The 27,304-nt window shown below is 35.7% G+C and overlaps 1 protein-coding gene across 2 annotated transcripts; it reads right to left on the bottom strand.

Annotated features, from left to right (window-relative positions):
* Positions 1-1,206: 1,206 nt before the first annotated feature.
* NUP37 (nucleoporin 37) lies at positions 1,207-27,262 on the bottom strand. 2 transcript variants are annotated; one of them, XM_074581697.1, is made up of 10 exons: positions 27,180-27,262; positions 25,630-25,849; positions 23,272-23,396; positions 22,191-22,263; positions 16,089-16,183; positions 6,346-6,436; positions 3,475-3,656; positions 2,852-2,902; positions 2,384-2,477; positions 1,207-1,559 (listed from the first exon to the last, which is right to left on the bottom strand). In XM_074581697.1, the coding sequence occupies exons 2-10, from the start codon at positions 25,783-25,785 to the stop codon at positions 1,446-1,448; spliced, it is 981 nt and encodes a 326-aa protein (XP_074437798.1). In that variant the 5' UTR covers positions 25,786-25,849; positions 27,180-27,262; the 3' UTR covers positions 1,207-1,445. The 2 variants fall into 2 exon arrangements, with proteins under 2 accessions (XP_074437798.1, XP_074437807.1); XM_074581706.1 differs by having other exon boundaries at positions 27,157-27,248.
* Positions 27,263-27,304: the final 42 nt, after the last annotated feature.

Below are 27,304 nucleotides of genomic sequence, written 5' to 3'. Positions count from 1 at the left end.
ATGGGATGACTCATGTAAATCTACAAATGCAGACAGTAAAAGTTCATCTTCGTTTGCTTGCCTGCAGGTATTAAATTTTTTTTTGCATTAGAATGACTTTTTTTTTTTTTAAATTAGTCCATAAGCCAGAGTTACTTAAACCCTTAACAGATGTCAGTTAGAGGAACATGCTTTAAAAGTAGAATAGTACTTAACAGAAAAAAGGAATGTAACTTTTCCAGAAAAAGAAGCCTTAGAGGACTGCTTTACACATTTAGCTTTTTAAAGGGGACAGTCAGTAGAACACCTTTCTGAGTAAAATAAACAGAACTTTAAAACCTTTAGGAAATTAAGTCCTTTCCCCTACAAAGGAAGAGATTCAACAGACAATACTGAAAACAGTTTAATCTACAAGGAACTTTATATTCATCTTTTAAGTAAATTTTGGTGGCAGATGGAAAGCAAAATTTCTCAAGAATAAGAAATGACGTGAAATAAAATATGGTCTTACTTTTAAAAAGTTGACTGTAATCTTACTTTTTGCTGTACTAATTCTGAATTGGTTATATGTGTCCATCATAAATAGGGACAAACAACGGAATATTTTAAAATCTAACTACTGCTAGTAAGGATGGCTATGATGCTCTAAGGAGCTGTTACACTAGCTGAACATCTTGATATCACTTTACTTGCAAAAGCATGCAAGCAGGATACTGAAGACAGGAACTGTCTCCATCTTTTTCCTCTTTTACTTCATTTCTAGGTCTTGTATGGGAGAGGCAAGAAAACTATGTTTCTAGAAAGCAGAATGTCTTTGATTTTCCTGTAAAAGGCTGGAAGTAAAAGGCTGTAAACAGAAAAAAAACCGCACTCTATTTGGCATACTTGAAGTAAATCCCTCTGTCATCTTAAGAGAAATAATACTTAAAATTATCATCTGATTATACCATTAGCTTCTTCACTGTTAGTGGTAACTAGTTTATTCAGCAAATATATTCGCAGACAACATTTTATGACAGTACATTATTGCGTTTCTTTCAAATAAGATAGTGATGGTCAGGAAAGTTTATACAGAGACAGGTGTTCTATCTGTAGGTACTCTGAACAATTTCAAAGTATTTGCGCTGTGTTAACTGAGCGAGATTGCCAGACGGAGATTGCTGGATACAAAATCTCTTTAAAAAAACCCAAACACTTTCAAAAATTAATTTCACACCAAACGCCACATTAGAAAAGTGTACATTTTATTTTAAGGGAAGTAACCAAGTATCAGATGTATGATAACCGATTTTACAAAAGCTCTTGTATTTGCAAGCTAAAAATCAAACAAAAATGTTTCATATTTTACTTGTTCCTTTCTTATGTTCTTCAAGTGAATAAATACCAGTAGGAAGAGAAAATTCCTTCGCTTTACTAGAAAAGAGACATTATGCTGTAAAGTTTCATATTGAAGGCAAAGGCTTATTTTACATTTCAGTTACCCAGAAGAAAATTTTATGATCTCCTCCAACTGCACATAATGGAAGAGTTCTATGCCATGTCAAACCAGATCCTACAGCGGCAGTGCCAGTAAGAATGGGCTTTAAAAAAAAAAAAAAAAAAAAAAAAAGAGAGAGAGAGAAATATCAATACAGCTTACCACATAAATGATTTCTATACCACACATACCAATTGCACAGATAAAAAAACCACAACAGATTTAGTACTCCTTAACAATTACAGTTAAAATACAACAGAAATCCAACTGAAAAATCTGATTACTTGCGGCTTAGTTCCAGTAGCTACTTCGTACAGTCAAGTAAGATACAGCAAAATATTCCATGATAACAAATTGTTTCAACTATTTTCATCATTATTATTATTTTAAAGGCATACTTTCACACTTAAAAATATTTTAAAATGAAATTACTTCCTGTTATTTAAGCGTACTCAAAACTAGTATGTTTGAGGTAGTATTTTTACTGTAAGCATTACAAATGTACACTAACTCCAGCAAAACCAAAATATTTCCTCTGCTTTGCATTCACTGCATCTGAATATAGTTTCGTTAATGATTTCAAATATAATTAGTTCAAACCTGTAATACACAACCAGCTGTTTTTAGCCTCTTTAGAATTAGAAATACTGACAAACGTATTAAATACCAGGTTAAATGTGTTTTTCTCCCCCTTAACACCAATAAGGAAAGCAAAATAAAACATAGATCAAGCAGCTTTTAAAATAGCAGCTTAAGTGTGGTGTGATTTTTTTTTTCGCCTTAGCATGGCTGACACAAACCAAAATAAAATAGGCAGACCAAGCAGATGGTTTGAGCTAGTTTTTAATTGTAGCTTTGAACTAATTATGAGCCTGATTTGAAAAGAAGAGATGCAATTCCAGTCAAAAGCTGAACTCAAAAATTTACCTGTGGATGTCCTAAATGATGAACAAGCAGTTGAGTAGTTGTCTTTCCTGGATATCCAGTGGTTGCAAACAGATTTTCGTTCACTCGGGACCACCTACGAATAAAATGGAAGTCTGATAGGGATATTTGAAAAGTACAATCAGAAGTGCACACAAAGTGGAGTTCTCTCTTGTGGTTAACTGTGTTAAGCTGTCAGATCCACCAGAGAAATAAGTTCAGAGAAATAGCTTGTAAGTGATTCACCACTCACAGCTCTGTATACATGTCATTGTAAAACAGAAAAAAATTATGGGAATGTTACACATATATTCTAAATGTAGGTCATTCACGAATTTCACAAAGTTTATAGACCAAGTTCCCCTAAAAAGGTATGTAAGTGAGACACAACCAGGTCCCTAAACTCACAGCTGCTTGCATATACATGGATTTATATAGACCAAAACCACAGAATAGAGACAACACTTATACCTGAATAATCTGGCTCGATCAACATGGACGGGCCTCTTATCCTGTGGATAACTAAAACAGACATTCAAGGTAAATAACTGTTCTGCAAACAACCACAGCTCATACAGTAAGTACCAAAAGCATGTATCGTTTAAAGAGTGAAGGGGACACATTGTTTACTCTCTGTGAAGAAACTGAGGGAAAGCCAGAGCTTTCCTGCAGCTTCCATCTCAGTTTGGAGCAAGAAAACTGAGTAGTTATCCAGTTTATTATGATTCAATAATTATGTATTTATGACTTAGAATGGAATTAACAAACACCTAGAACTTACAGTGAGAGGTAAACAGCAGTGAGGTACTGTCTCGGACAAAAAGACAGACAGATATATATATAAATATATATTAAAACATAACACGTATATATAAAAGATATATATATATAAAAGACAGATAGATAAGGATGAAACAAAGAATGCCAGGGAATGATCTGTATTGATTCCATAATTCCTGATGAATGTTCATTTATTTACTGAATAGGTGATATAATACATAGTGCATCTAAGTGCTGTATTAGCAAAGTAGCCACATCTCTTCATGTACTGCTTAAGAAGAGAATAAAGAAAGCCATCTTGCATATAAAAATACCTGGAGCGAGTGATATCCCAGATTAGCCAATCACTTCCAGCAACTGCTCCAATTTTAAGAGTATTTTTTAAACACCAGTCTGCTGACATCAGTGGCGTTTGTTCACACTCTAGGGAGAGAATGGCCTGCTGTGTAATTAGATCATAGAATCGTATTGTTCCATTTTTCTCTGCCACCATCAGCTGTTAAGAGAAATTAATAGAACATTGTAAACTTAGCATGTAATAAATCTTCATATTTTTATCACTACTGTTTTCTATCTTCATCAATGACACAGACAGTGGGATTGAATGCACCCTCAGCAAGTTTGTAGATGACACCAAGCTGAATGGTGCGGTTGACATGCCTGAGGGATGGGATGCCATCCAGAGGGACCCAGACAAGCTCGAGAAGGGAGCCCATGTGAACCTCATGAGGTTTAACAAGGCCAAATGCAAGGCCCTGCACCAGGGTCATGACAGCCCTGGTATCAATACAGGCTGGGGGATAACGGGATTGAGAGCAGCCCTGAAGGGAAGGACTTGGGGGTACTGGTGGATGAAAAGCTGGACATGAGCTAGCACTGTGCGCTTGCAGCCCAGAAAACCAACCGCATCTGGGCTGCATTGAAAGAAGCATGGCCAGCAAGCTGAGGGAGGGGATTTTGACCCTCTACTCCACTCTGGTGAGACCCCACTTGTGAGTTACTGCATCCAGCTCTGGAGTCCTCAGTACAGGAAAGACATGGATCTGTTGGAGTGAGTCCAATGGAGGGCCACAAAAATGATCAGAGGGCTGGAGCACCTCTCCTTATAAGGACAGGCTGAGAGAGTTGGGATTGTTCAGCCTGGAGAAGAGAAGGCTCCAGGGAGACCTTGCAGCAGCCTTTCTGTACTTAAGGAGGGCTTTTAAGAAAGACGGGGACAAACTTTTTAGCAGGGCCTGCTGCAATAAGACAAGGTTTTAAACTAAAAAAGAGTAGATTTAGACTAGATAAAAGGACAAAATTTTTTACAATGAGGGTGGTGAAACACTGCAACGGGTTGTCCAGAGAGGTGGTAGATGCCCCATCAAGGTCAGGGGAGAAACATTCAAAGTGGGCTTATTGCAGGGAGGTTGGAACTAGATGACCTTTAAGGTCCCTTCCAACCCAAACCATTCTATGATTCTACTGTATAGCAAACATAGCATACTTTCAAGCAAATAATATTAAAATAGGTACAATTTTTCACTTTGCATCAGAAAACATTCTCCTAAACACTCTTCCACCAACAAATAAAAAACACTTTAATCCATATTACTGTCACATTGTTATACATAGTGATTACGTGATTTTGGCTATATATATCTTTGGATATCTATGTGTATAATTTTGGCTCTTAGAAGCCCCAGTTCTTAACCACAGATGCACTGCAATTTTAGAATTGTAAAGCAAAAAGTTATTATTTTAAAATTAAAAAGTTCCTGTTCTGACTACAAAGAACTGACTGACAGACATAGTGCTGTACAGGGAAACAACAGTATTGATCACTGTAACTGTAGAATCTGGATTCACACTTACTGAATTTATATACCAACTCTTGCTTCATTCTGTAAGTTTGCAATAGATTTTATCTAAACATTTTCCATTAAAGAAATACATGCAAGTAGTTGTTTATTAAGTATTATAGAAAGAGCTTTCTGATTAAATGATGAAAGAGCTTTTCTCCATGAGGAGACGATGGCTCTCAGATAGTCGTGACCAATAATTAAAGCAGGCAAAGAAACATTAAAAACAATACTCCAATAACATCCAAGTTTGTTTGGAAAAAGAGCTGTTACCAAAACATGCTGTTCTGCAAACTAAAGGACATGGTGCAGTAAGCATTTTGAGCCAAAATAAGCTTTTCAGCAACCATCAGTCTGTCAAGTTTTACTAGCTTTTTGAAGGGGTTCTTAAAAAAAAAAAAAAAAAATCCTGTGCCTACTTGTTGATAAGGGTCAAATAAAAGACAAGCTAATATGCAAGATCAGTGTAATCTGCAATATTCTTGGGCTAATCTAGTAATTTTGTTGTGCTAGCAAAGTTGCCCAGTAGCGAAAGTAGCAAACACATTCAATTGTGATACCACCTGAATCAACAGTTTTCCTAGTAAGGACTGGATATTGATATTGGTGGAAAGTGTGGTGCAAATAGAGATCCTTCTTCCCTATTGCTATGTAAATATTTTGATATCTTATTTGACTGCTTTTCTCTGTTTTAGTGCGTGTTTTTGTAGCAATCTGAACAACTACTTGTAGCTGCTTAAGGCAGTTACTGATTGGCCCAACAGGAATAATAAATCCAAGACTGCAAGGACTAGACCATTAATGAAGCTGAATGTGGTATATATCAGCTGATTAATCCTCCCCAGTACAATAAACAGATAAGTATAAAATCACAGTTTATTGATTTGTTTTGATTTTTCAGCACATTATTTCATATATTCCCAGCAAGAACAACAACACAAAAAAATCCCTTGCTAACTTCAAAAAGATTCTTTTCAAAACTTGGCATGCTTTATAAGAGTCTATGTTATTCGTGGACTGTGTTACCACAACTGAGAAAAACTTGAATTTTTCTCTGGTAACTGTAAGTTAATATGCAATCAGCAGAACAGTTATTAACAACTGATGTATGTAATCAGGAAGGAATATTTCTGATGGGAGGAGTGAGGGACTGAGTGTAAAATGACAAGAATGAGAATTAATTTACAGTGACTTCCCATTAGCAGATCCAACCGATATCCAGTTACAATGTACACTATCTCCCCAAACCTTAATCTTCCTACAGCATCAAAGATTCACAGTTTAGATAAGTCTACCCTCTTGTTATTTTAAAGGTGGTGAGGGTGAAGAGCTGGAAAACACAACCTTAAAAGCCTCCTCAGGATGCCAGCAAACACTCATTCCAGGAGAACGTAAAACGAAATGGGCCTTCTCATTTCCTTCCAAATCCCAGACCCTGAAGCAAAAAAAAAAAAAAAAAAAAAAAAAATTAGTATTAAACTATGTATTGCCATTTGACTGCAAATACATTAACTTTCAGTGCCTCAATACATTCACAAAGGAAGTGACCAAATGAAGCAGTGTTCGTGCTTTATCGCTTCAAGAAGTCAGTAAAAGCAGTCAGTGCTGAAGACAACGTATTTTAACACTGACGAACTAGGCAGAGCCTCTGTTTGAAAGGGCAATATCCAAATAATTTTACGAGTTTAGTTGTCTAGACATGAAATCTAGATGATACTTTCCCATTTTATTCATAAGTCAACACTACAGCCTTTGTACTATACCATAAATAACAGTGAAACAACACAAAGCAGGAAGGTCGGTGTTGGTCTAGCTGATACAAGCAACCTAGAGGGAAGTACCAAGCAATTTAAATCATCCACATTACCTTGTAATGGGTAAGACCATGCATTAAAGTATTTTGCTTGACTAATATGTGAATTTCCATTTCTTCCTGGTAAGACAAGATTGAGTAATGGAAATAAAAGAACTAAAAATGAAGCTAAGGCAAACGAGGACCTACGGCAGAAGTAACACTAGCCCACAAAGGGTCTTGGCAAGCTTTCAACAAATAAATCACGTATGCCAGTTTAACCTTCTTCTGGAGAAGCACTTTTTTAAACAATCATGTAAAAAAATTATTTAAAAAATCAACAATATTTGGTCAATATGGACTGACAGGGAAGCATATGCTAAACCACTGAAACTAGGTTAGGTGATGAGTGAGTTTTCTTTGGATGCGTTCGATATGAGTGTTAATGAGCCATGAAGCTATCTCATTTATAAAATGCAACAAAACCAAAACTGAGACTATTTTATCCCACAGCCACTGGTCAACTGCCTCTTTTCCTACAAAATCAGTAGCTCAGTTGTAGGACAAAGACATCACAGGTGTGAATATAAGTCTGGACAACAAGGCTGGATACTATTTATATGCATTTTCACACCGAGACATACACATATATCTTTCCCCCCTGACACGCAAAACCTTAGAAACAGCCAATTTTTTAAGTAGTGTTCTGCCCAGTCTTTTGAGTTAGATGAGTGGCTATGTACTATTATTGTTCATTCTAGCGGATTTTTGCTGACTTCCTTCAGACTTTTTCAGTTTATATCTCACCAGGGTGCTTAGAGCCTTATATTTAAGAGATTTCAAAAAACTCTTAAATAATACATCATAAGTCTAGACAAAATATATGGGAATAAAGTAAATATATTTAATGAACAACATTGTTTTCTTATGCCAAACCACAACAGATCAAATATTTGTTTTCCCTGTAGAAAACACAGGGTCTCTAATCTTGAAGGATCAGTGTCCTTATTAAAAAAGTCAAAACAAAAACCTGACAACCATTTAAAAAATGAAATATCTACTTGATTAGGTAATTTAGCAACATACAATACTTTCTTCTACTGCCAAAAATTTTGCCTTGTAGATTTGTCCAAGTCAAATCAACACTCTCCATGTGTATTTACTGTGCAGGAAGAAAATTATGATATAACAGAAGACAGTGAATCATTTTGGCCAAAGGAACATGCCATCGTGTTTCCTTCCCTGAAGTGAGTGAGGTTATTAGGTGTTGAGACAGAAATTTATGCTTTCTACCTCCCTAACTTTTTTATTTATAAAATGCCAAACTTATGTCTCTTGCTTTATAAGAATGGTAAGATTGTTAGTAACAAACAGTGGTGGGGGGGGGGAAGGATAAACGCCCCCCTTATATTTTCTTCTTTCTTTATTGATAACAAAGATGGTATCATTTAGTTTTGGGGAAAAAAAGGGTAAAAAAAAAACCAACAACAACACAAAAAAAACCAACAAAAAACAAACCAGACAATGTCTGAATGCATCATGTCCATGCCGGTATGGAAGTTTACAATTACATATGTGTTCAATTAACTCTTTTCAATATTTCTTTGTGACTAACCCAAGTAAAAAATGTGCAAAGACCAAAAATTTAGGCAAACTGAATTTCAGTTACTCAATTACTCAGTAATCATAACGAAATCAGCTACAGATGCTAAAAAAAAACCCTCAAGTTTTGTCCACATTCCTATCATGTAAATCAATCCAAAAAGACCGAGCATTTTGTCTCCCACTCAAAGCCCTTCAAACTTTACTAATATTACCATGATTTTATACCAAAGCAAACTAGTATCTGCTTTTGCCCAAACATCCTTATTTTTTGTAACCATGCAACGTGATACCCCTCTTACTGCTCCTCCTACCCCCATCAGCTATTGTTGTATAGACTTGTTATTGGGCTTGGGGTATTTTTTTTTGATATTTAAAAAGGCTTCCATAATAAATTTAAAGGCAAAAAGTTTGAATAACCACAGTTGAAATAGGGGCCAAAGTCTGAATGGAAAGCCTCAAAACCATATGTAATCTGCTTAGTAAAGGCTTTGTTTTTTAAGTAACTAAGGACTAAGAAATTATATGCTGCAGTCTCACAACATTTAAACTAACACAAAATACAGAGTTGCAGATACTGTTTAAGAAAATTCTTGAGATATTAATACATTTCTTTTGTCACACACATCCTATGACTAAACAAACAAATGACAATTGCTGTTATCTCAAAGCACAAAGATATTCAAGCTATGTTGGAACAACTCTATTGTATGGCGTATGCATAATATGGGTAATGACATGCTGCATATGAGCGGTGATTTTATCACACAATGGACTTTTATTAAGGTTAGCAAAGTATTCATTAGAGCATCTGAAAACCTGTCTTGTGGCAATTGAAATGATCCTTATTTTATATTCTAACTTTCTGAATTTTGAATAATTCTAACTAGAGAGCAAAACCAAATCCTAACTGAATAAAACCCATCATTTGCAATAGTAAAAGAACAAAACCATATTGCAACCTTCAGGCATTTCTCAAATACCCAGAAGACGGACATAAAAAAGGGAATTCTTTCAACATAAGATTTCCAACAATTCAGTGGGTGGGGTGGGGGCTAGAACAAACCTGGACATCTGATACCATTCCCAACCACAAAGCATGATCAGCTACGCTTGAACCATTACTCATAGATTACTGACTTACTCTTAAAAATGGCCAACATGTTTTGTTGTTTTTTTTTTAAATAATATCTAACTTAAATACCCCTTGCTGATGTTTCTTTGTATCTCCATCAGACATATTCCACGTGTGAGGAAAATCCTACCACCCCTGAAAAGTCTGGAGGACTATGCAGAAGGGAGAGATTCCTGTTACAGAGATCACACAACAGAGGTAAAGAGTGAAGTTGTTCCTCACTGAGCACAAGGAGTGGGGAGAGGAAGATCTCAGAAAAGGAAAATGGAAATACAGAGGTTAGTTAACACTCTGGAGAATACAACCAACCCTGGCCTTGTCACAGGTCTTCTGCCAACTCCATATGGAGGTGGTCATCAAAGATCCGAAGAGGATACTAGGTAGGACATGAAAGAACAGAAGGCTGAAGTGGAACTGTAGAAATCCCCGCCAGCTGTTCATAAGAGAAAGGTGTAATATTAAAGATAATTTCTAGTAATTTATTTTATTTTACTGACAAAATGAAGAATTTAAGTTTTTATAAATCAGGTAACGCACTGCCCAACTAACAGTTCACTGCTGCACAATCTGTAGCAGAATTAGACAGCAGAACTCCCTATTCAGCACACCATGCAAAACAAGCCACAAAAAGGGTTGCATGAGGAGAAAGGGTAAATTCACCTGTGCTGCCTAGCACTGGTCCACTTAAACTATCTCCTGACTAAGCATACAGGTTTCTGAATTTGTGACTGGAGAGCATTTTGTTCACTTATTTTTTGATCTATGAAATAATAGCTTTTTCATAGAGTAAATGCATAAATACTCTTTCAGAAAGTTGACACATGTTCCCATTTTGTTTTGGTGGTCAATGTCAATGTCATTAAAGAATCAGCAATTGGAATCTTTTGGATTTTGGCATTAAAATCCATGTTACCTCTAGCTTCTGGTAATATCTACTTGGATATGCCAAGCGTTCATCTATTTTTCACTGGTAACTGTGGAATGTAATTCCGATTATCCTCTTCAATGTTGGTAGAAGTAGAAGAGGCAGGGGAGCTGCACATGTACTATCTCAAGCATCTCAAGCGACTGTTCTTTGCTAACATGCATTTCAGAACACACACACTCAGAAATAAGTCCAAGAAATACAGACTACTACTACTGAAATAGCCTTAAAGTTATCTAAAGCAAAGCCAGAGACTAAGTAGTAGTTTTGCACAAATGTGAAGCTTCAATTTTATCCTTTAAATCAAAGAAAAATTAGCTGGCTGTCAGAGTTATCAGCTTATTGTTTCCAATGCAGACATAAAACTAAATGCTTCTGTGGGATGACTGTTACTGAGAAACTCTATTACAATTCTGCCAACCAGTTTCTAAAATACAAGGTAACTGCTAAATAAGTCTAATGCAATGATTTCTATTTAGAACAATTTATAGGCTAGACTACATTTTAGGACTGTGTGACCCTTAACATAAATCATAATGCGTCACACAGGAAATAGCTACCATTTCATCTGCGTATTTTGAAGACTTCCTAACTAAAGGCTTATTTATCCACACTGAAGACCAAACTGAAATAACTCTCCAAACATTTGATTCGGAAAGTGATTTATTTATTTATTTATTTTAAGCTAAATGGACACCGTAACAGGAGACTGGTTAATACTCGCATAGTGATTGTGAAGTACAACGAAGTTGTGGTTAATACTTGCATCGTGGCTGTAATGTGTAACAGAAACTGTGTAAGACTACATTTGGTGAGCACATAGGGATGCATACAAAAAGCATGCGAAGTCAAAGACTAGACTCCTAAAAATAATCCCAGACTCTCCTTTATTTTAATCAATTATAACACATAACTACCTTGATAATTGTAATCAGCATACCTCAGAAAGGATAAATATTTTGGTATGGCACTTCTTATATGAAGAGACACATAGGGGAATTCTATCACAACAAACAGATGAAGATAGAAGAGCATGAAATAAGATACCTTTTTTAAAAATTCTGGCAAAACCCTGCAAATGAGTGCACTAGGAATGGGAAGATACAAATAAAATATAATTTTGGAGGCAGGAATAAGTGAGAATGGCAACTTTTCAATATAGCCAAAGACTGAAATATTTATTGAATTAACAAGGTAAGAATCAAGTGCAACAAGTGCTGGCAATGCATTAAAGAAGACAAGACAGAAAAAACCAAGCAAACAGGAGTTACCACTGGCTTTCCTTCATATTGCCTAGAGAAAGACCTATACAAAATAACTAAGACATAAGAGCACCATGTAAACAAACACACTAAAGATTAAAAAACCCTAAAACCAGAAAAAACACTACCATAAGTTTTGAGACTCTAGTTAATTTAGTTTCCAGTTATATCAAACCTTTCCCTCGAATCTCTGTCCAGGGAGCAAAACTAACCTTCTGATGGACGGGCATTTGTTGTATGTACAACAGAGAAGGCTGAACTTGACCATGACTGATAAATAAATTCACAAAGTCCTTCTCTATGAAGGAACGCAAGCCATGGCACAAGTAACTGAACAGAACTCAGAAAGGAATCAAAGGGCAAATACATTCAGAGATAGAGTGGAAGATGACTCAACTGTACATTCTTTTCTATTACACACACAGAAAGAGAGGAAGATGATGTAGTTTAAGGAATCATAAAAAAAAAGAAAAAGAGAGAGGGAGGGAGAGAGGGGAATGGATGACTCCTTTTCAGGTTTTTAAAATAACAAGCCAATCCATCACTTGATGACCATAAGAAATTGCCACACTGGCATTATAAAGGGCCTGACACTGTCAGTAATCTTTCAGTTCAATATGAGGATGAAGCATGAGGTGTTTATCAATCAGAAGAATTAACCTTTTAGCAGTCAGAGGTTAATTTTTAGCATGCATATAAGACTAGTGGCTTTTACCAGGATGGTATTTTGCATGAAATACTTCAAGAAACATGAGATAGTGCCAAAAACTACCAACAGCGGAGGGGTGTCAGTTAAGCTCTTGTTGTTTTCCAAACGTTTCCTGTGTTCTTTTTGTGGGGGCTTCATTAAGTATCAGAACAATATGATTTGTACATCTGAACCCCTGCAGCCTCCTATGTGTTTCCAAATCGTAACGAAAAAGCCAGCAATATATATTTTTTTTCCTTAATAGTGGTGCTCAGGGAGTTGCACACACAGTTCTCATTAGCTAAGTGGGATGCATGTATTCCTACATGGAATGCAAATGTTCAAAGAAGTGTATAATGCTTTATCATTTTAAGGAATTAAATGAAATATTCCTTAAAGCTACCATAAAAGATTTTGTCTTATTCATTAAACATGCTCCTATGATACCAAGAATGGATGAGCAAATTACTTTAATTACACATAAATATTAGATAGAATATTGAAACTGACATAGGAAAGAGAGATCATGAAGAAAAACCAACTAGATTTGAAGGAAAACAGGTAGATTAAATCAAAGAGGTGATTTTCTTCTCTGTCATGCACAAGTTTGCCTTTCAGCAGAAATGTATAAACACCCTAAATTTGGAGGTTTTATGTATACACAAGATATTTACTTTTATTTATTTTTACTTCAATTGTAGACAATATGACTTATAAATAAAACTGATTCAAATTTTTGTTTAATATAACAGTCGTTATTTTAGCTATTTCCTCTGCCAGTCTTTTACCATTTCCTTTGAATTTTGCAATCAAATTAAAAAAATAATCTTATTTCTGTTTTTTAAGAGAGTAAAGCAATTACAAAATGGATAAAAAAGTGAAATACAGGAAACTATACTGCAAGTTCCTCAATATTAGTTTACTATGAATTGCAGTATAAAATAAAAAAAACTGAAAATTACAATATCCTGCCAAAGATATAAATTAACTATATGCTTGTGAACAGCTTCACCCATCTTGTAACATAGCGATTCTTGGGATGAAATGAAGGAATAATATAGGATATTGGATTTGAATTTTTCAGTCAACTTTTCAGATGTAATTTTAGCTACAGGAATTTTGATCTTTACTATAAATAGTTTTGAGTAACTGCAACATAGTGGGTTTTAAGAGTCTTCCAAAAGTGTCTTCTTCAGAAAAGTAATTCTTTTTAAGGTTATATTAGTTTTGAGATTCTCAGTGCAGAGAACGCAAGATTAGTAAAGCGTACAGCATAATTACATACCAACCCCTCTTCACTTGTCTATGAATGCACACACTACTTTTATTTACAACTACATAACGTAGATGGCTACTGCAATTATTGTTATTCAAGAGTATTTTTAAATCAGTTCTACTTCACAGCTGGGAAAAAGTCTTGTGTTTTGAGACCAACAAGGCAACAAAGACTACATGCAAGAAACGATAAGAATTCCTCAATGACATAACAGCAATTTAAAGGTAAGAACACTGAATATATCACCACAGGCTCTTCAGCCAGTGAATTACACTGTCTTCCAACCAAAATAACTGAACCCAGCTTTGAGATATCACTGTTGCAGCAGCTTGTGTCAAGATTGTTTAGTTCATGAAAACTGAAAATTTGGGTTCCTTAGAGATCTCGGCTAAACTTACTACTGAGTGAAAACCAGGGAAGATCTAAACATGTCCGTATATATTCTGTACGTACTGAGACACTGTATTAAGACATTATTAAGATTTAAAAGTTCTTAACAGAACAATACCCAAATACTCAAAACTTTATGTTGTACTAATTGTTCTAGAACTTTATTCCAAAGGTATTAACAGATGATGTATCCCAAGAACAATTTCAGGATAGAAACTCAGTACAGACAGAAGAAATATTCCTATTCTTACATTACTGCTGAAGCGAATTACACAGTAAGTAAGGAATGATTTTGGTAAGTCCCAGGGAATGTATTTTCCATTAGTTTTGAAAGTGTAACCTTTAAATTCAATAAAAAAAGTCTTCATGCTCCACATGCATGAATGGAAAAAATAAGAACTCAAGTAGCCAAAAAAAATCCGACTTATTTCCCATGGCTTTTAACCAAAGACTTTATGGTTTACTGCATAAAATGTCTTTCAGAGTTACTAAGTTGAAATCTTGATAGCATACATTAATTACATCATTTTTATTTCCTTTTAATTTAGTATCAATTAGACTACTGTTTTTAAAATAGTTCTCTTTCATCCCAGGAACACTGAGCATTTCATAAAATAAACAAAAAAAGGCCACATATTCAAACAGCTCTTTGCTGAATAAGCCCAATATTAGTTTAGATTTAATGAAGAAATCAAGGATAGGAAATAAATCAGAACAAGCTACGAATAAGTCATACATTTCTACTATTCATTCCTAATGATTTTGTTGGGAATATGGACAGGGTGTCTATGGAAAAACTGCCTACTGGTCAAAGTAGTATTTCTGAGTTCCCTAGGGGTGTTAAAATCACAGGCCTTTTAGATTTTCTATTTATGTAGGACAGAGTAGCTCAACTAAAGCTAATAAACTGTGATTTATACCAGTTGATGATCTACCCTTTACAAAATCTCATACACAGAGTAATCATTCTAAGATCTAGTACCTTCTCTCTTAGCAGGCAGAAGATGGCTTAAGTGAAAAAAATGACAAAATGACTTTTTTTCCCCTTAAGTACTAGCTGGTTATTTATGTAGGAATTGGTATGGTTTTTTGATATGGAATTGATTTGGTCAGAGACCAAATATATAATTCCTAGTCAGAGCAAAAACTAAACCAGCTCCTTAACTGAGACAAGTTTTGAATTATCACAACTATTACAAAGTCAAAGATGATGGTTTCTCAAGTCTCTTGCTGCTACTCCAATAACTTGCAAAGCCTGCATAACTGCCCTCCTGATCTCTCCAACTGTGACATGCATTGGAGAATAGAATAGAATAGCAGCTTTATAGATTCATGTGCACTACTAGAAGATGGGGATAGGGCACCTTTTGACAAGGAAAAATTCCTGTACTACAAAACCTTAACCAGCGTTTTTCAAAGTATTTAACCATGTTTCCCTTTTACTTCTGGTTACAAATAACTAAATACATGGGTTTGAAGCAGCTATAATCATGGTATTATGAGCTGCCAGTACCACTGTATTAGTACGGTACTGCCTTTAGGCTATGTAATCCCACCTCCTAGTAAGGCTAACAAATTCGAGTAAGCGGACAAGTTCACATACATATACTGGTTTTAAACTTGACTCATCTGATGACAGAATGGAAAGAGAGGGTCTGTACAGTTCAGCGCTGGGCTATGCACGTCTTCTCTCTCCTTTTCTCATGCCTTTTTTTCCTGTCTCAGCAGGGGAAATTCTAGCGTGTGTAATCCCAAAACAGAACCGTTTTCTTCCCGTTGTATCTAGTTAGTTCAAAATGTTGCTTTGGAAAAAAAACCAAACAAAACAACCCACAAGTCACGACAAAAAGCCAGTACCCAACATAATTAACAAGACCAGTCCACTTGTGTTGTTAGTGGGCTATGAAGGTCCACTAAAAATAAATGCTTATTTATTTAAGCAAGCATAGAAAGCATACACACACAGAAAAAGCCAAACACTACTTAATTTCAATAATGTTTTGAACAAAATGCATACCTGCAGGTGTGATCATCACTTACACTTGCAACTTCTTGACCTTCATTGGGAGCAAACACCAGATCATTAATGTAATCTGAGTGGCCATCAAATGTCTGTCAACCAGAAAAAAAGAAATACTTTTACCTTTGAGCTGACTGTTCCATCAGTCCACAATGTATTTAATAGACCCACTAAAGAAAAAAACCTGTTAAAATAAAGCTATCATGGAAGGTAAAAAATGTATTTATCAGTAAATGGAGATCTTTAAAATATTGAGTTCATGTGTAGATTCATATTGTAGGTGAAAAGACCCCCTGCTATTCCTTCTAGTTACCACAGAGGTCAGCTTGATGCTCCTGCTTGACAGACATTAGTGAATCGCACCAGAAATTTTTATCCTCCTTTCAACCACTGAATTTTGAAGGTAGAAGATAATAAATCTCAGAAAGAACGAGGAGAATGATCAGGAAGTGAATGTATGCATGATCTACATATCTTAAAAAACTCTGATTACTAGTAAGTAACTCTTATCTCTGCATAGTAGTTTTTACTAGGGGCTCCTGCAAGCAGCAAGAGAGTTTTTTGCTGAAGGAGCAATAAACCAGTCACTTGTCCAGTAAATGCCCTTTTGCAAGCAGTCAGGACACAAATTGCTTAAGAGGATATGTCCACTAAAGATGGCAGACCAAAAGTCTACCTTTAGAAAAAAGAGTGAAAAAACTCTCTGTGAAAGAAGACGAAACAGAAGACAATGCACACTTAAGACTTAAGAAAACCAAAAATGAGCAACAACAGCGTAAGCAAAACCAAGTAAGCCATATGACACCATAGGAATTCAGCACAATTTGTATTAAGCATTTGAGAAGAACAGACACAGTGCTTTGTGCTCTCTACTTTATATACTGCTGTGCTGAAGAGGAAAGAAAATGGGGTAGAGTGCACACTCTTCTTTTACTGTGCTATAATATATTATCCATTCTCAAATAATAGGATATGAACACTCGTGGTGTGAATGTACATGTGAACTGTCACTCAAAAGCAAACATTTATAGTTGTATCAGAAAGCATGAAGTCATTTCAAAGGGAACCTTGTTACTGTGTAATTGTTCTTGTCTGAAGCTTCTTAATCATGACATTTTTATTTCAAAGTACTGAGAGTAATTTGTATATAACAAAATCCAACTTAGCAGCATAGCTTTTCTGAATAAGAGCAAAATCCCAGTTTTAGTAAAAATTAAAAGTTATATAATTCATATATTTCAAAGGTTTTTCAGCTATCTTGGCCAGAATATCAAGACCCCTTTTTTTTTTTCTCAATTCTATTAAGTGTTTTGTACTTATCTGCAAACATCAGTCATCTTTTAAGGTTTACAGTATCCTCAAAAACCTAAGTGAAAGAACTTACACACACTCAGCATTAAGCAAGCAAAACTCATCTCATTTAGGGTCCAGTCGAAGTTTAAAGTACATTCAAATACATTTACATGGGGGCTTCATATGGATAAATCATCTCTGATCTCATTAGAAAATCAGTAGCTAGTTAAGATATCAATTTGCTCCCTCTGAGGATTTACCCATATTTTCTCTCATTAATTATATCTATGGTCCTTTTGACAGAAATCTCACATAAAATTTTAAGTCAGGCAAATGTCCATGTGTAGACGTTGTATCTGTTACTGTTCTATCCCCTTCGGTCCCACTGCTTATGTCTCAAGGCGTAACTGCTCTTGTTTTGCCACCAAGGTATCATAAAAGGAGATAAAAATATCCTCTGTATAATAACATGACATGGAGCGATTGCAGAGAAAACCAAAGTCAAATGAAAACAACCAGTTCCATGGTTTTCTGAAAGGAAAACACACTATCTGTTCCCTAAGTGCAGCTATTCTGAGGAACAAACGCAGAACTGATAAAAATAATAAATCTCTCAAGCATGCACAATAACTAAATCCCCCTCTAAAAATTTTATGAATGCCTTCAATACAGAAACGTTTTCAGCAGCCAACTTAATTTTTTCCAATAGCTCATAATTTTATTAAAACCTTGTGGATTATACTAGAACTAATACATCCTAAGATGATGCTAAACTATTTAGACAGAAATGCCAAGTCTTTTGAAAATTTTCAGCATCCTGAATTCAAATATCCTGTCTTATTTTACTTTCACAGTTCTGATGAAATATGCTTTTTATTAAACAAAATTTGAAGCAGGAGAAGGAAGCCACAATTCATTTCCAAATGAAAACCTCAAAAGAAGAAAAAGATTTCACGACAATCCATCAGTCATATTTTACCTTTTGTTTGTTGTTCTGGGCTTGATCCAACCCATAAATTTTGGATTACTTGTGTTGACAAAGTAATGGAAAACTCACTATGCTTCAAGTTCCTTGTTGATAATTACATCAAGACAGTTTTTCCACTGGGAAAACAGAGTGAGATTTCTCTGTGTATCCCTCCAGAAGCAACACATACTAATTGTTTACTATAAAAGACAAAATGTTCAGAGATTACATTTTGACTGTAATCACATAATTCCTTCAGCTTTGTTTGCACATTTTGTACCTCTTCTGAAAATTCCACGTGTCTTTACACATGTGCACCGTACAAGGGATCAGAGTCTTCCATGTGTTCTTCATGAGTTCAACCTCAGGTTTATGAAATAGCTTTTCTGAGGTATCAATTGACTGTTACTAAAAAACCACTGTATCAAACTTTATTGCAAGCCAGCTCAGCATAGGTCATTGAGTATTTGTGAACATCTGAGATTTTGCAAATACTTTAAATCAGAGTTAGGTGTTACTTTTTTCGTGACAAGAAGTATATAGTACAATGATCATCCAGGTATTTTTCACGCTTCTTGTCAAAAAAACCCAGAAGACAGTCTAAGACAACTTTTTTACCAATATAAACACACTAGTCCACCTACTTCCTTTTCACTAATGACTTCCTCAGTATTAGGTAAAAATATGTATTTTTAGCTGTTTTCCAATTATTTTTAACATTAGACCAAGCCTGACTCAGTAACAATATGGATTTTTACTTTTTTCTCAGTACATCCTTAATGAAGTTCTTAGACTGTTGATTCCAGTGATGGAGCTGGCAAAATCAAAGCTAACAGTTTTCTGTTAAATTCAAGCCAACACTTCTCATTTGTATTGCGTAAGCACCAAACGATCTTTAGTCTTCTGTAGCGTCAAAAGTGAAGCAGCATCCATGACATCTTCATCTGACAAAAATAAAATTCTGTGATCCTTCTGTCTACATTAGACACTGGAGGAGCTTATTCGTATCAACTGGAGTTGAATAATTAAGATATTGTAATTGCTTGTTTCCTTATGGGGCAAAATAACATCTGTACCTCTAGTACTTACAGCTGTGGCTGTTCAGCCTAAATACCACATTCTAATGTCCAGCACCTGTTGTTTTAATGCTCTGTGGTCTCCAGACTCCCTACCTATCCTAAAAAATTATTTTGATGTGTTATGCAATGAACATACTTTTGCAGTAAAGTTTATAACTGCAACTCAGAGCATTTTGTGTAGAAAGAAGTCCTAAGGGTAGATGAATCAGTTCTCCAACGAACCTTTTTCTATGAAAAATAATTGCTATCTTAATGGAAATGTAAATGTGGCATTTCAGATTTATTTCTAGGCATCCAGTCAAAGCTACTGTGTAATAAATTCCCCTAAATTAGAAGTGCATGTTTTAAAGTGTCATTTGTGTTGGTCAAATACCGGAAAAAAATCTTGTCAGAACTCGGAAAACAATAACCCATCACAGAAATTCTATTCTGAAAAAACAGCACTCAGCAGACTGTGCTACTGAGTTGCCCCCTTTCCTTCTCTGGTTTTATTACAGATCACGTGTTGAGCTAAAAAATAATTACCTCATTGGTATATTCAAAATTATTGCTATTTTGAAAATGCGTTGTTTGTAATCTCATTCTAATTCAGTAATGAACAGCTTACTAGAATTCTTCATTAGAATAAAATTGCTTATTTGAACTTGTATGTTAAAAGTTTAAGCTCATAAATTATCAAAGGTGTGTTTGTGTGAAGTTATAATACTGATTATTTCTCTGAAAGCAATTAGTTCCTAATGAGCAAAATGGCAGATCCCATTGAGAATTCCTAGCGTTAAGTCTGGGCTGTATCCCACATCAATGTGGAGAGTCTGAAAGCTGGCATAGACATGAAGTCTACTCTGTAAGGTATAGAAGAGGACCTTTTGCTATGGACCAGATGATGCAGGGACAGGAAGAGGTATGAAAATTATGAATTAACACAGCTGTCACGTTCAGTTTTTTACAAAATCCCATAAAATTCTTGATCATTAATTAAACCCCAATAAAAATAAGTAACAGCTTTAATATTTCTTAAACACGTAGAAAAAACCCACTCATCCATGCCTTGAACTAGTGTCCACTGACTGAAATCAAAATATATTAAAAAATTTAGAATTTAGATGCTGAATTTAGCTGAATAGAGCCTCTAGTGCTAGGTTCATCCATAACCATCCATCATTTACACTGTTATTAATGATTTCATCCATTCTCTTTCTTCTGCATGCTGACAAACAGTTCTATAAATTTCCTAAATTGCAACAGACATACATAATTAATAAGTAACTTTACATTCTACTAAAATGTTAAAAGATTTAATTCACAACATTAAAGCCTGTTGTCTGAAGTATCATAAAACTGGCACATATTATACAAATTGGTAACTTTAATAAGGAATGGCAGATATCAACTCACAAGCAAACAGATATAAGAACTTTTTCTAAAATACTTCTGACAAAGTATCTTTCTAAGTCAGAAGTGTCACTCAAGTTGATTGTAATTATGTCAGTTATCTCACTGCCTGGGTGACAAAGCCATATAATATGATCAAACATGAAAAAAGGAAATTAAGGGTGTGTGCATATATGAAGTAAAATAAAATGCATTTTACGTAAAGAAAAGACATTCTGTCTTTTAGTAACATCAATCTTTATTTCTTATGCCATGCTTTTATTCATTGCATTATCAGTATGGCCACATAAGTGACATCCGCAATTCACTTAGTTTCTGTATGACAAATATCATTGTTTTACTAATACAAATTACCAAACCACAAATGAAAGTCTATTTTCTCCTTTATGCTCAATACAGCACTGTCACCAAAAGAGGCATTATCATATTCCAAAGCACTAAAAAAAGAAGGAACGGTCTCCCCCTGATTTTTTAGCACTAATTAGCCTTGTTCATTCATTGGCTGAGACTTCAACAAACAAATTCAAACTGGTTAGCACAAACACCTAATTAATATTAGTACTTGGCCTGGGACATTGTTTCAAAGGCAGAATTTTGAAGAATATGTACACATCCAAGTGACATAGCAGTTGACATGTCTTGCAAACAAATCTCCAGAAAACTAATCTTTGCTATAAAGTGAAGACAGTATTTTAGACCTGGCTTCTTTTATATCACTGGTTTAAGAACACTACCATCTACGCTGAGAAGGAGAAGTGACATTGTACTTGAAGACGACATTCCCTTTGTTTCTATCTTAGAAATAAACAAGTGACAGCCTATGGACATGTTTAGTGCACCTCTCTGCAGCTATGTACTAAATTCAGTATTCTTCCTTTAAATTTTCGACTGTTTGAAATAGTTGAATTACAACTTCCAGGTCCCCATGGAAGAGAAATTACTAAATCTGCTTGTCTTAGAGAGGAGTACAATAACCAATACCACATAAAATTTTACAGGTCTTCATATAAAGGAACCTTATCCAACTTGGTACTTGAAATTCACCCATAGAACATTCTGTTTCTGAGTGTATTTTAAATAATCCATAAACCTCTACCTGTTTTTCTTCAATTTGATTAAACTGTTTCATAAATACTTTAAAATCAAAAGATGATGTAGTTGATAATTACAGTTATTCCCACTTGAAAGACAGAAAGGTATATACAATGCAATGATTTTCCCTAGAGATGATTGATATAGGATCTGTCACCGTCCAGTGAATTCTATCTCATACAGTACATTAAGCAAAATGGGGCAGAACGGCAGTTAAAGATTAGACTTCACTAAAGACTAAATATATTTTTAAAAAATCAGTTTATCTGCCCTTACCTTATACTCATTCTTGTCCTGCAGGTCTGAAGTAAATAGCCTTAACTTCCTATCAGAAGCCGCAGTACAAAACCTACACTCAACAGACAAAGAAAAGCCCTTCAGTCAATTAACACTGCAGTAGTTGACTTTTTATCAGTTTCCCTTCAGCTTAAACCTGCAAAGTGACATGCAAAGCAAAATTCAAATTCTGAAAAAACCAAAAGCTTCTATCTTAACTTTTCTGCTTTGGCAACAAGCAGTTATAATCGGAACTTATCTATAAAATAGCGTGTACCAAGTGCCAAGAATGGCATGGTTTCTTTCATGGAAAGAAATGGAAAACATTTTACAAAGATAAATCTGAATCGACTATCAATTACCTAAAATATCTCTCATAACTGCCATTGAAACTTCCCTTGGAAGAAGTTAAGCAGCAGAGCACAAAAAAGAGCCCTCATTATCAGCATTTTAAAATACCAAAACATAAATTCATAAACCAATTTCTAATGTATTTTAAACAGAAGACTGTACAAAAATGCAGCAGTAAGCAAGCATCATAATTTTGAACAGGCTTACAAGCTATTGAGAACATTTTAAGTGCATATTTAATAGTTAACTATCTTTTTAGATTTACACCTCATTGGGTCTCACAAATAGCATCTGCGAGATGCTCCTAAACACAGCCCATATTATGTAGACCATTACAAATAGCTTTATAAAGCAGGCCATTACAATAGTCTCATCCTTAGTAAAGTTCTTAAAAGAATTCCTTCTTCACAGATGTACAAAGAAAGAACTGACTACATTTTACGTCCACTAAAATAATGAATAAGAAAAAAAAAATTATTTACTGCTAGTTCACTGGGGGTAGGGGCAAGGGGAACAAGAAGTAGAACCAAAAAAAACCCCAAAAAGCCCCAAACCAAAAAAAGAATGACTCTAAGAACAAAAATGTAGTTCTACTGAAGTGTTCAGAGACTTCACCAGTGATTCTAAAGAGTTAGATTTCACCCATAAGCTTTAAACTTAGTCCAATATTAAGGAATTAGGGAAAACAGGTAAGAGATGAGGATTCATTGTACTCATTTGTTATAAATACCTTATCTGGGGAGGTAAAGCATCAAGTCTAGTTTCTGGACTCCATGCTATGGCATCAACTCGGATTCCATGATGAAATGTTTTTAGTGTCTTATATTGCATGCCTTCCACTTCCGCATCCTCCTCCTATAGAAATATTGTAGTTAGCTAACCCAGAACATCATGTTGATGACTTCTAACAATTCAAATTGATACGAAATTGAAAGGCTTTCAAAATTACATGTATCTGGGATCTTTTTGGATTGTAACACCCTCAAAGTGAAAACCTGGAACATACAGAAAGTATTAACTTGAAATATGGAAGTACTTAAAAATACATGAAATGATTGCAGTCTCAAGCCAGAGGCCAATGCAGAGCACAAAAGTCAGAACTGAGCTACAAGATGCTGAGCCCATTCTTTGTACAAGTAGTATCTTCACAGATACAACGAAAGCCACTTATAACAGTAAGCAAGCACAGACTGCAATGAGAAGAAACACTGGAAACAAAGGCAAGCATGTCATTTAAGCTATCTTCTCTCCAAGTTGTTTCTACAGTGTAGAAAAATGCTAGCGCTTTTTGAATGAACAACATTCTTCAAACAGCAGGAGTTAGAAAGGTACCCTCTGTCATCTAACATGACCAAAGTTACTAACTTGTCTATTCTTCCCGCTGCTGAGCACACTAGATGGTGGGAAAGGTGAAACAAGAGGTGGGGTTGTGGACTCAGTCAGTTGACCTCTAAAAAATTTTAAAAGTTTTCAAAACATCTAATCTAGCACCTCAAAGGATATTTCTACAAAATTTTCTCTGTATCATAATTCTGCTTTAAGGCAAAGAGCCCCCCTTATCCCCTCTGTCTAACGTAGAGGCTAGGAAGAACCTAGCTGAGGAAGCGTGAAATTATCCAGAGTTTTTCAATGCTTCTTGAAGCAAGGAACAAGAATAGCATTTTCTTCCCCTACTTTGAAATACTCAATGACTCCACATGTGGAAAGGAAGGAAGGGTGCAAAAGTTACAGAAAAACTTCCTTGTATCAGTTGTCAAAATTTTAGTTAGTTTCTTTTCAAGGCCTACACCAGAAAAAAGATAGAGGGCAATGCAGATGACAGTAGGTTTTTGTGGTTAGCATTAGGTGCTTTTCAGAAAACTTCCAGCAATAAGACTTTGGGGAGTAATAATAATAATAATAACAACAACAGTTATGCTGTTATTCATATTAGATTAAGTACAAGAATAATACTGTTTAATAGAGAAGTGAGTTGAACAAAAAAGCTTAAAAATAGATTCCAAACATAACAGTTGTCTCCTATTGATTTTCTAGCATCTGGGGGAAAAAAACCCAACAAACTAATTAAAAAAATAATCTTATACAGCATAAAAATATACAGTACAAAGTATTTTACATTTTTAAAACTTTCCTAATATGATGACTCTAAATAATTTCAAGTTAAGAAAACATATTTTACTGTTTCTAACAGCCTGTGAGAAAGATCCAATAAAAACAATTGGGAAAGCAAAAAAAAATAAATTAGGTAATTATTTCTACAGTCACTTTAGTTGTAAAATTGAAAGCAGTTTAATCTTTGCTGTTTCACAGGTTAGCTGAAAGCTTTAGAAGATAATTTAATCTAAATGGCAAATGTACATAGAACAAAATATAGCTGTGCAAAAAAGGAGCCAATTACCCTGTGATGATAAAGAATGTGCAGCCAATATGAAGTCACATATTTCCAAAGTTGCATGCTTAAGTTCTCAAATAGCAGTCATCAACATTAGCAAGAGATACTAAAATGGGATTACTCTCCCAGTAGAGCACTCCCGTTTTCTTTGCAGTCTGTTTGGGGAGTGCAGTGATGCCACAAGGGGTAACGGTTTTAAACTGAAAGAGGGTAGGTTTAGATTAGATATTAGGAAGAAAATCTTTACTCTGAGGGTGGTGAGGCACTGGAACAGGTTTCCCAGAGAAGTTGTGGATTCCCTGCCCCTGGAAGTGTTCAAGACCAGGCTGGATGGGGCTTTCAGCAGCCCGGTCCAATCAAAGGTGTCCCTGCCCATAGCAAGGGGGTTGGAACTAGATGATCTTTAAGATCCCTTCCAACCCAAACTATTCTATGATTCCATTCAAAAGAAACATGACACCAGCTGGATGGTAATTTACACCAAAGTGTATTTTATATATATACTTATATTTTATATATTTATGTATTTTCTTGAAGAACAAATATCCCAAACTTGTTAATGTAATGAACAAGTAAAACCTTCCCCTGATTACATGGGGAGGGGAGGAAACAGGACCATGGTCTTTGTGCAGTAGAGGCACTGGCAAAGTAAGTTTCAGGAAGTAACTAATAAAATCAACAATAACACAAACTAACCTGAAATCTGCACGACCCAACAACTACGTAATTATTGCCGCCATATGCAATGAGGGAACATGCATCTCCACTCTCAAACGGATTGAATTTTACCACATGCACATAATCTTCACAATCCACAGTGTAAGCAATGTTTCTAGTAGAATCTTGCTTCATTTTCAGTGGACTAAGTCAAGTTATCATGGAAGTGATGTCTTCTCTGGGATGAAAATCTGCATTCCTACATAGAAAGTTTTAAAAAGCACACATTACTCATTTGCATGAAGAAAAAATGTAAAAGGCATTTGGCACAACAAATCAAGATTTCCTGTAACATCATATTTAAGAACACAAAAGCTGCACTTAATCTCATTATTTTTAGATGTAGCATGTAGTTTCAGCAATCAAAAGATCAACTAACCTAACTAAAGTACATTCAAAACTGTCTCTACAGACTTCAGCAATAACTGCAGATTTTGTGCTACTGTTAACAACCCAATGCCAAGACAAGAAATTAGGTAACTGTATGCACCAGAAAAGTCACATACAGAATTTTTAAATTTTCATCCAAATCACACGAAATGATACATTTCTACCTTCAAATTCTCTTTACTTGTGTACCTCTTTAAAGACTATACTAACTAAAAGCAGAGTTAATCAAGGCTACAAAACTGTAAAGAATACTATCACGCATAATATTTAAACATGGTTTCATGACTTAAGCCACCCCAACTGCAGACACAGCACCTATACCTCTGTGTACCAAAGAACCTGTACTTTACTGTATTCAACCAATTTTCAAGCAAATCAGGTCCCTCTGCTAGAACGCAAAAGGCTGAGATACACAACTGATTTCAGAATCACTCCTTTTAGTCCCAGTACAGACTTGACACTAGTTTAAGCCTTTTTGGGAAATCAGGCCTTTAATTACACACCACGTGGAAAAACAGCTTCGAATCTCAGACCTTTGACAGATTTTGCTGCGTTAATGATCTGAAGGTCTTAGCATCTAAGCCTGAATTTTGCTTGGGAGCCACCCAGGTTTGACATGGGCACCACTGAGATGCAAAGATGCTCTCCATAGTTGCAATGTTTATTTATTAATTAACAGGATGAACCACCACATTAACATAAATACCGTAGCCATATAACTTGTATGGCTACACTCCTAAGGCCAAATACAAATTTTAACCCCATCCGTAGTTTTCTTCCTATCAGACTTCCCACAAACACAGGCCCCCGACCAGCTTTAGGTGAAAATACCAAGAATTCCATTAGCTTAATTTATTTAGGAGACACAATTCGGGCAAGTCAGCCGTGTGGGTACCCATTACCTTCCCCCCCACCTCCTCCTTCACCCTCCTGCTCCCTCCTTCTCCCTTCAGGGCCCAGCTGCCCGGGACTGGGCCACCCCCACAGCACCGGTCCTCAGGCAAAGGCGGGGGCCCGGCTAGGCGAGGCCGGCTCGTGGGTCTGACCGGGCGAAGCTCTAAGTTCGCCCTCACGACCCCGGAAGGGGACAACCCCCCACACCCGCCTCACACCCACCTCCGCGACCCCGAGTCACCCACCGGCACCGCCACAGCCACCGCCTCTCCCGCCAACGGCGCTTCCCACCCCGGGAGCGGCACCCCATGTGCTTCCGGGTCAGCGGCTCCCGCTCTCTAATTGGGCAGCTGCGGAGGATTTAAATTTA

The sequence above is a fragment of the Larus michahellis genome, chromosome 1 (genome assembly GCF_964199755.1).
Source record: "Larus michahellis chromosome 1, bLarMic1.1, whole genome shotgun sequence".
Taxonomy (NCBI): Eukaryota; Metazoa; Chordata; class Aves; order Charadriiformes; family Laridae; genus Larus; species Larus michahellis.
The sequence above is the reverse complement of the archived record's forward strand: the minus strand, read 5'-3'. Positions and strand labels throughout refer to the sequence as shown.

What these genes read in the sequence shown, in the direction of transcription:
- NUP37 (XM_074581697.1), bottom strand. Translation starts at nt 25,785, where the DNA reads ATGAAGCAAGATTCTACTAGAAACATTGCTTACACTGTGGATTGTGAA. An exon ending in GATCGAGCCAGATTATTCAG is followed by an intron (nt 2,478 to 2,851) that starts GTATAAGTGTTG and finishes TTTTATTCGTAG; the next exon opens with GTGGTCCCGAGTGAACGAAA. An exon ending in ATCATTTAGGACATCCACAG is followed by an intron (nt 1,560 to 2,383) that starts GTAAATTTTTGA and finishes TTTTTTTTAAAG; the next exon opens with CCCATTCTTACTGGCACTGC.